This window comes from Orussus abietinus, unplaced genomic scaffold (assembly GCF_000612105.2).
Source record: "Orussus abietinus isolate OABI.00-Male unplaced genomic scaffold, Oabi_2.0 scaffold63, whole genome shotgun sequence".
In the NCBI taxonomy this organism is placed as follows: domain Eukaryota; kingdom Metazoa; phylum Arthropoda; class Insecta; order Hymenoptera; family Orussidae; genus Orussus; species Orussus abietinus.
In genome coordinates, this window is record NW_019394384.1 from 584,230 (window position 1) to 594,891 (window position 10,662).

The window sequence follows — 10,662 nt, forward strand, 5'->3', positions numbered from 1 at the left end:
GAGTTTAGGTATTAATAGGTTAGGTTTAGGTAGTAATAGGTAAATAGAATAATTAAAACCTATTGGGAATTGGTGAGTAAAATAGTAACCCGAGTAACGACGATTCGGGTAAACGAATAACGCTGGTATCTTGACGCTGATACCTCGATACAAGCGGGTAACTCAATTTGGCCCTCGCGTAACTCGCTCTCGCATTTGTTACTCGAATTCATTCCTACCGATAACTCGAACTTAACGAGTTAAAACATTTAATTCGTTGCATCTTTCCTCCTGTATCCGGAAACGCAACTCGATGGGTTCCGAGAGCAACCGAACGCGGAGCGCAATCGAGCACGTAGTGCTAAACGGATCCTCCTTCCTTCCTGGTCAGTTTATCGCGGTTCACTTTCGTAAATGAATTTCATTCCCTTGGTTCCCTTAAAGACGTCCAGCGGGCTACTCCCTATGTTTGTCCGTGTATCGCGCGAATCTAAAGCAAACCACCCAGTTACCACTCGAGACCATTCGTCCTGCTGGAATAAGTTCAGCCACCGAATGAAAAATTCAAGGATTCGAACCATTGATCAGATCCGCTATATTAATCGCACGTAGAATTCCGTAGTCTAAAACATCGAAACAATCTCTATTCGCTAATTAATTTCTTTAGAACCGTTCTTCTCCTTTAAAACAATACATTACTAGTACGGCACGTTTGTGCTGTGAATGGTTCGACCGTACGCAGTTATCAAATTTTCGTGCCCCTCGAGCTCTGACTCTTTTCCACTCCGTACCCCACGAAATGATAAACCATTTTCTTTGCCACATGTAGTCACGCCGAGGCAAAATTGCCGGACACCGATCGAAGCACTTCTTTCTCCCCCGTTCAATATCCGCTATTCAACCCCGATACATGTCTCGGTCTAAGATCCGGGGAGGAATCTCGAGGGCCGAAAAACTCGCGTATTCCTCATAGCGAGAAGAAAAACGAGCCCTTGTCGTGGCCTCGAATCGAATCGTCCGCTCGACATCCCGCGTCCCCCGGGTTCCCGGGTTCCTGGGATGCGCCGGCTCGTCGGATCCCCGGGGACCATGGGTAATTCATGGAAAAGGATCCGGGAGCTCTCGGCCCCTCTTTGCAGGATCAGCCGAGTCGATCGGCCGACTCGGTTGTTCCAAGGGAATCCCTTGGACGCGCCTCAAAGGAACTGCCTGCGCGCCCGGTTTTGGGGGGAGCGGAACGAAGTGAAATCCAAGAGCACCTCGCACTCTCGGAGCATCTCCAGCATCCTCGTGGACCGGCTTCGAAATGACCCTGCGGATGCTATGTTCTTATCGGAGCGCCGCGTGCTTTTACCGATATTTCATTCTTTCGGCGGCGAATGAGGTCTTGATTGGCTGCAGAGAACGTACGACGGAATTTCCCCCTTTCCGCCGATTCTCTGCAGCTATTCGGCATCTCTAGTTGGCTCCGTAGCGCAACGCCTTCGAAGGAATTAAATATCGACCTTAGGGCTGCCGCCCACCTAGAGACCAAAAACGCGAGCAAAGTTGCGACCACCGAGTTGCACCAATGGACGACATTAATCCTGGAGGCTTTATTTCCAGCGCGACTATTACATTGTATATAATTCCCTGTAGCGCACGATCGCGCGATTAAGTCGGTATTCTATAAAGCTAGAGAGAATTACGTGCAAACTAATGTGCCCGACAGTGAATCGCGCAACTAACAATCGTCAGAGTGAACGTCGTCTTAGACGGCCAGCCGTGCGACTATCACGTGCATTATTTTCTATGTCGAATTACCAGCGATACCTGTTCATTTTTCTTCCGACCGATTTAAAATTGAAAGCGTCCTTGGTAACAATGATTGGTCGCCGCTTAAAAAATTGTTAAGAGCAGTGGTCGCTAGTTTCGCGCCTGCGCCCTCCTAGTCCGGGTCGACCCAACCGAGAAACGGGTGGAGGTCACCGAAGGAGCGAGGAGCACCCGCGAGGTACCCCTTTCTCCGATGAGGGAGGAGGGGAGAGAAAGAGAGAGAGAGAGAGGTCATCGTAGAACGGCTCCGAGGAAGTGGGTCAAGCGTTGGAGCGGCAAAAGCTAAACCCCTACCGACGGGGACGTGAGGGCGCCGCGACGGGCGTAAATTGGCCATCGAGCACAGGAGACACTTTCCGATTCGATTTTCGGCGAATCGGTCAACTGACGCATTAGAATTCCGACGAGAACCTTTACTTTTGCGGCAACGAGAGAACGAAACTATGAGACATAGACTGGGGCCACGCGAGCATCGTTTCGACATTCGTTCAATACCTGTCGCAAAAGTACATAACATAGGGCGCATTTTATTTCCTTCTACCTTGGAATACTTTCTTACCCTCCTGTATATATTAATTCGTATCTTTCGATATTCTTAATTCAAGTCTTAATTCAATCGTGCAATGGTTTTTGTACAATCGTTTCAATACAGCCATATCGGTTGAATCGCTTTCAAGCAGTCGTTGTGTAATTAGTTCAGGCATACGTCGGGAAAACGTAGTGCCTGCTTTATCAGTAGAATTGAAGTCCGCACAAATATATTACGCCTATCTCCCCTTCCCTAGTATTCCCACAATTACGAGTTACCGTGGTGGAAGCACGAGGGACATGCGTCGCCTTTGTTATAACGAGTCAAAATGTGGAGTACAATTCGTCCTGGAAATAACTCGATGATACACCATGACCATACCCTATACCTATGAAAACACGCTACCGTATGTGGAGTCAGGTAGTTGAAAGCCTACGCAGTCGCCCATTCACCTGAAGTCCCCGCCTAGAATCCCTGACCCTGACCTACGGTAAAAGATTTTCGGTGCCCCACGACGCAGAACCTGCTGCACGGTCTCACTGACGAGATGCAACGGACGAAGTACCATATCCTTTCCGCCCAATGATAGTTCCAGGATCGCATCACACTTTGAGGTCAAAGGTTGCTCCCAACAAGCCCAATCTCTGTTTCCATTTCCTTAATACGAACTAAATTAACCAAGCACCGGCTACAATGTCCAAGAAAAATCTAGGAGCAAATGCTATTCGGTCAGTAAAAAGTACCCGCGTTGAATAAATGAAACATTTGCCTCTACGAGTCGAAGATATACCAAAAATGGAAGGTGAAAAATCCAGCCGGGTCCTTCAAGTTCAAGTAATATGAAAATGATATCTAAGGGTTCAATCGTTTCTAATACTGTTCTACAAACCGAGCGTATCGAATCGTTTGAAACCTTATCACATGAATATAGAGGCCCTAAAGAACATCTCGATACCCATGAAATATCAACTTTCTTAAAATTTAAAAATTCTTTCTAGCCAAATTAAAAGGAAAAAAAAATTAATAAATTCTATGGGTACCACGACCTGCCTTAAGACCTCCACACTGACGTTATGACATATTAAAAGATGCCGGTACACCCAGTCTCTGGCGTTTCCACACAGTGTCATCAAATTCGTGAACGCTAACACACAACAGTCATACAAAAAGTATATGGAAAAATATAAACAACAATTCTACATTACGGACAAAACGTTGAAAAATCGATAACCGCCCGTTACTTATTATTCCAGCAAGTGTAATACATATCGGCCGACTCCAACCACCGATAATACAGCAAAAGCGATACATAAGAAGGAAGTGCACGAAGTAGATTCGTGACTAGCGACTATAGTCGCCCGTCGTACACGAACGGCGTTTCGTGGCGGACAATAGTTGCCAATAGTAGCGAAAGGGTTAAGGTAATTACAACGCGGCTGGGGTTATCGCAACCCGCGGAGTTCGACCGAGAGAAAGAGGATCATCGACGGTGTCGCAAACCTCCAGGACCGGCGAGGGATGGAAGGGAGAGGGAAACGAATTGGCGCGAGCGGGGCGAGAAGAGCGGGCCGAAAGAGGTCGGCAAGAAGGGGAGGAAGGGAAGGAAGGGAGAAAGGGGGAGGGAGGAGAAAGACGAGGAAGACGATGACGAGGGAATATCTCACGGGGCCCGCAGCGAAGCGTTGCGGAGCCCCGGAGATGACGGGCGCGGCATTGCCCCGCCGAATAGTAAAAGTCAGGGAACAATGGGTAAGCGGAATGGTACAACCGAGACCTTTCAGGCAATCGGATAACTGGGAAAAATCGGAGGGAATACAATGGATGGAAGTACGCCCTCCCCGCCGGCTCGCCTCCCGTCCCCCCGCGCTCCTCCCGCGGGGCGCCGCGGACCGACCTCCCTCGTCCACCCACCGCGCATGCCCCTCGAGGCACACCCACTTGACCCCGATGTTAAAAGAAATTAAATTATGTAGGCACTAATGTTACTCCGTGCCGAGCCAAGTCTTGGACCTGGTCTTATTACGCCCGGCGATCTATCGTCCTGGCCCTGCCCAACCTGGGACGCCCTCTCGCCCCATATATCGAGCCAGCCGACCAGATCGATCGCTCGCGTTCCCGTCATCTCTGCCGATCGATGATCGACACTCGCGGAGGACTAATCCCGGGACAAGGATCGCGAGTATCTCCGTGGAAATATCCGTGGTGGACGTGCCAGGTCTCGACACGGTGTGCACCGTTAAAAGGGTTTCGACGTTTCGAATACTTTCCAATAACCGCGTATAATGAGGCCAGAAACAGCAACGCTCGACATGAAGAGGGGACAGATGTATATTGCAAGAAGAATAGCGTTTCCACTCAGGAATTTCCGATTCGAAATCTTAGCTAGACTTTAAATCCGAGTAAGCCCTCTTTAAGTCCTACTTTCGATCTCGTACGTCCTACTTAATACGAATTAAGTCCTGCTTCAGGCCCACAAGTAGATGCAATGAAAACATCTGCCACTTTTAAGGTCGAAAGTAAGACAATAAAAGTGTACATGTTGAGTAGGCAAGACATCGGCTTCTTTAATCTCCGGCCCAATCATCTCGTGAGACGATCATTGGACTTGCCTACGACCTGGATCTTTCGGGTTCAACTCACCCGACCACGAGAACGATGGCTTTGAATGTTCCTGCCCCTTCCTGGCCCACTAAGTGAGGCACCGATATTAAAACGGTCATGCAATAAAACTTTGACTTTATGTCTACCTCTCCATCGTCTTTGAATTTAAACAGGTTAGACATCCCAACCGTAGACGCGGTTTCGCTAGTAGAGAAAAGAAATCGATATCCATTGATATAAATCCACCTCCAGGATATGGAAAGAGGGTTAGCAGAGTTTCGCACCAAATGCGTTTAGAAAAATTCGAGGTCACCATAAGTACTCGGCATTACTCTTTAAACGATATCATGGGACAGAGGTACCGATGGACCGTCAATGGTTTCCCATCACCAGCAGCAAGAGAAGTTTTACTAATGCGTAAATAGATAAAAAGAAGTAAACGGTTGATATAAATCCACGTTTCCGAGAAGGTAAAAGTCGCGGTTTCTTTCCTTCCGTCTCATCCCCTTCGAATCGATCAGAAATTCGTTAGAGCCACCGCGATCAATTCCACCTCCAGGACCGAGAACCAGTTGCCCGTAAATAAATGGTTATCCGTTATTGCCGAATGCATCATTTGTCATATGCTACTCGTGCCGCGCCAGCAGGCCAAGTTTTAGACCTCATTTCACCCGACGATCTATCGCCCTGGTGCGGTTACGGCTCTATAATAAGTTCGATATATCGAGCCGCGTGACCGAATCGACCCCTCGAATCGCGACCACCTTTGGTATACAATCGAAGTGAATCACCGGTCGCGTTAATCGAGACTTTCCAATTGACTACCATGAATTCTGCGATTATGCACCGAGATGTAAGCTAATTGCGGGGCACAAACTACCACCGGAGCGCAATTTCTTCGCTGATCGCTAACTTAAGGCTTTACGATAACATACTACTCTAATTACCCATTTTCACCACGGTGTACTCTAGGTTGCTAGAATGAGCTTTTCGCACGCCAATTATATACTAAAGAGTAAGATTGCTTAGAGAAGAGAAATACATATAATCTCTCCTAGCTTCCGCGGTTCTCAGATCTCTGTTTCGCAGTTTCAGATCGGATCTATCATTGCACATTTCGTCATGAATAAAGGTAGATAATGTAGTAATGACTCATTACGGTAACTAACTACTGGTTTTCATCTTTCCGCCCTAGCTTGTTTCGCGCCTTCTTGCCGGAGCTACGATTCAGCATTTCTTATCGAAGAACTTACTATAGTATGATTAGTTCCACGTTAAATACCGATAATTTCATTACTATATTGTGTTGCTATATTAAAGCATTGTTTCACGGCGTAAATATCAGCAGGTTGCTGACACGAGATTGAATATACTTTTAAAATAAAGGTTCCCCCCATAATTAAAGAATATGATAAAACTATAGTTTCACCTCGGGCTAATCGAAGAAAAAGTCATTGCCTTGTTGATTAATAACTCTACATATTTTCAGGGTCAGCCTTGAATAAGAACAATAAAGCAAACCCCGAACGTAGGTAATTATTACAGAACGCGGTATTAACCCTCTGTAACCCAAATTTTGTTTCAAACTAAGGAAAAACTGATATAACGTTAAATTTGAAAAGATTAACCTCCTGATATTAACTAGTTGTTTATGAATGTACAATTTATAAACAATGTCATTGGTTACAATGGAGTGGTACAATAATAAAGTACTACATTAAGTTTCCCCGAAAATATCGAATAAGTCTTAAAAATTATCGATATACAGATATGTGACTTCAAAGTCGCGTGGCGTTACAGAGAGTTAATGTTCTACAAAGACTGAAGAACATCTCAATTTAAAAACGATAATAATGTATCAAGCACACGTCAAATTTCCTTTGTTATAAACTGAATGCTACCAAAATCCGCAACAGTTTGTTCCTTAATGACTTAATAGTTGAATAAAAAGTAAAATAACGGAGCGGTTAAAAATGGGTTTACGTACGAACGGCCAAATGCCCAAGATCGGATCTGCATATTTCGGTAAAAAAAACCAAGTTGATGCATTTACCTGAATCCAGAGAAAGTTGAATAATTGAATATTATAACAGTATTCGTTGTTACTTTTGCTTAATACATTATTAGTTGAAATGTACAGAATATTGACAAAAAGCAGAGGCAGAAATCAAACTTATAGCGCCATCTGTGAAAATGCAGCTCCAATAGGAGATGCATCCTCGTACGAAACTGTCGGTAACACAGATCACTGCTGTAGTCGCTTTCCGCAACGCACTTCAGAATATAAACTAAACCATCTTTAATCTCATTCGTGATTAAATTTGCCAATGCTGACATTAAATAATTTAATAAAATTACTAATGTAATTAAAATGTTTTAAGAATGCAAGCTGCCACACAAAACTGTACACCCTTAAAGAGGATATTTCATTACAGAAATGCAGAATGTGTAATTACTCGTCAATAAGCCTACTAATTACCAAATTATCTATAAACAAGATCTGAATTTCTATACTTGCAATATGTCAGCAATCTACCGTTCTGCATACCACGGATTACTTTTAATTTGAATGGTTACTTAGTCGTTTAAAACTTGTTTAACTTTTTTTAATAAGATTTGAGACTAAGATGGTCATTGTTTCATGAATCGGTTATCCTTTTTTCGTGAATATTTCGAAAACATTGCTTCGTTAGAGTCATGCACATACCTTGTAAGTTGTCGAGCATGTAGGACAGCAGCTTGAGAGTTCCAGATGGTTCACCATACAATGCCATCACTTCCTTATTCAGTGGGTTTCCATGAAGTCCAAGCACTTGTAGTTGAAATAACTTTCCTAACTCGTACGGTAACACGCGAAGATAGTTTTGGTTCAACAACAACTCCCTGTAGAGAATAAAACATCAGTTTTACTTACAAATTCAAACAGTATTTGTCTACTATTTCACATATTTCAAGTATGATACAATAAATAAAATTGTTATTGTATTTTATTGTCGTAATCTACAAAGAACATGATTTTCAGTTATAAATTTTTACCTGAGGTAGATGAGGTCCCCCAGCTCAGCAGGCAAACTCCGAAGCTTATTACTGCTAAGATCTAATGCTCGTAAATTAATTAAACGGCCGATCTCAGGTGGTATCCTTTGTAGGCTATTATCATTGAGATACAAAGCAGTTAAGTGAGTTAGCTGCCACAAATTTGGACTCAAATTCCTTATACTGCCTGTTATCTCCAACTCCGGCCAATAAGATTTCTTCCCAGAGTTTGCATCCTCGGTCGACATGATGGTGTGGGTACGACGTGGGTTGGTGTTTTCATACTTGTCCTTATGATTGCGGGACATCCTATATCCTTTAAAAAATAAAATAAAATATGTTAAACCATCAACATTATTACTGGTATAAGCATTTGCTGGCACACTAAGTGTCCCAACAAATTGCTTTAACTTTTATTTTTAACGGTATGTCTTAGCACGTTAAGAATGTTTTATTACGAGTCCACAAACCAACCTAAATTGCAGAACGGAGAGACATGCATAGGACACTTGGTAGGAAGGAGTTTGAACTTTCCAGGAATTTTGATACGGAATAGCGGAATTTCTGTTTTTATAAGACATTCGATGCACACCAGCATATCAGGAGGAGCCATGTTAATTAAAAATCCGGCACGTTACATCGAATAGTCTCCGTATCATTTGATCAGGGAAAAAAGGATTACAGGATGCCAATCGGATAAACTATAAGTGGAAACCATAATGCTGATTGAATTTTACACTGAAAAGGTGTTAAATTATGAACTACTAATTTTATCACTTTATTTGTTCCCATCCCTCGATTACGCAAACAGGTATTCAAATGTATTGTGAATAAATTGCACATCAAAGTTACGATTGTTCATGACATCCTCACAAAGCTATTATAGAACCGATTTTCCCTATTGCCTTGTACTAATATAACCTTAATAATATCAATTGAATAATGTACTACAATATGTATCGTTAATACTCAAGAATGTATTTAAATCGACAATATCATAAACGATAGAAATAATGTAGCTTAAGTTGTTCATAAACTGCTTATAATAAAACATTAAACAGTACAGATTATATTATCCACAAGTAATAAAACAATCTCTTTGAAATGCCAATCGAATCACTATCAATATTTTTAATAATGATTCTACATTTGAATCTACGAATTATAATTGCACTACTCTGAATGTAATTCGAAATGCTAACAGTAATAAACGTGTTACTCTTTGAAACATTTTTAATATTTTTATTATAATAACTGAGTCAGTTTAATAGAAATTAACTTACAAATGATCAATGACCAATTAAAATATAGACGAGCATCCATTTTATCATCCAAATACCACGCAATTGCCAAATACTATGTATTTTGAGGTTAATCCTCTATCACTAGTCTTCATTTCAAAGCAATATTGACCTTCATAGTTCAAATAAATCGTATTGGATGAATTGGACGTTAATGTCAAGTAACCATTATAAATTAAACAAACAATTATATCCCAATTGAAAAATGCAACTGAGTTACAATCGTATTATAAATTTAGAGAAGTCGTACAATTTAAGTTATCGGAAGATTTGCCATAAACAGTGAGCTTAGGTTACTTCAAATGTACATTATAATACCACTAAAAGTTACATACTTAGCCCTTGAAAAATAGACCACTGATAGTATTTCAGGTAAAAATGGTGTCTCGTCTTTTAAACAGCGTAACATAAACGTATCGCTTCGAGTCACCCTATACAAGTGGTACTCCCCTAACCTAACAACGGGCAATTCCGTTAAACTGTTCCGTCAAGAACACATAAGGCCTTTTCGTCATCCTCTTTAATCTCCCATAAATAAATCCAGATGTGAGAAATTCGCGCCAATCACAGATGCAATTTCCTTGGAGAAGTGCCGCTTTTTTAAGTGAGAACAATTATTTCTTTCCCGTGGGGTTCATGCACTCTCTACGACAGCCGCTCGCGTTATGCGAATTTCTCGTCCGGCCTAAGTCCCACCGTTGTGAAATTCGGCGAAATACAGGAGGACACGGTTACGCACCTTCATCTACCTCTTAGCACACACAAAACGCACGGGGAGTTGAATCCGAGTGAAAATATTCGCGTAAACAAAACTACCTTGACAAACACAGATCGTCCATTTATCAACTGCACCGATCGCGCATTTTACCCTGCTCTGATTGGTCGGCAGGCGGTGGCAGGCGGTCGGCTCTGCAGCCGAATCTTCCCGAAGCAGCCGACATCGTGAAACCATAGAGAACGAAATCTGAACCATTCTATAGAGGGGAACTGCTAAGCAAAGAAATGTATTTACTCGTCAGTAATCAAGCCACCTATCGCGTGAAATTTTAAGACGATCATATAATGCAGGGTTGGGATAATTTCACGATTTTCGAGGTTTTTGACGTATATTACGTAAATCAAGTAGTTTACAGTAAAAAACGTAGTAAACCAGGAGAAAACGTATCAAATATGGCGGACAAAACAGACGTAGGGCATGCGGTATCCGCTAGGTTATAAACATTCATCTTGTCCATTTGTTTCATTCCATAATTTACTTTTTGGTCTTCTACTTTATACATTTTGATACAAATATTGGTTACGAATCTTACAACTTCAAATAGCCGTTATCAGCCGTTATAAACAAACGTCAAATGCACCACAGATGAGTTGGGAGATTGCTCACGGGCAGGGTCGCGCGAT

At 42.5% G+C, this 10,662-nt stretch overlaps 1 protein-coding gene across 2 annotated transcripts in view; it reads right to left on the reverse strand.

Annotated features, from left to right (window-relative positions):
- Window positions 1–10,098, reverse strand: part of LOC105702488 (CCR4-NOT transcription complex subunit 6-like) — a 592,633-nt gene extending 582,535 nt beyond the window's left edge. Inside the window, exons 1-3 of one of the 2 annotated variants that reach the window (XM_012430091.1) lie at window positions 10,001–10,098; window positions 7,961–8,276; window positions 7,632–7,807 (exon numbers count right to left, since the gene is read on the reverse strand). In XM_012430091.1, the coding sequence (XP_012285514.1) occupies window positions 7,632–7,807; window positions 7,961–8,268 (484 nt within the window). In that variant the 5' untranslated portion in view covers window positions 8,269–8,276; window positions 10,001–10,098. Of the gene's footprint in view, window positions 1–7,631; window positions 7,808–7,960; window positions 8,277–9,596; window positions 9,878–10,000 lie in introns of those variants that run through there. The other variant, XM_012430092.2, reaches the window with a different exon arrangement.
- Between the last annotated feature and the right edge of the window lie 564 nt (window positions 10,099–10,662).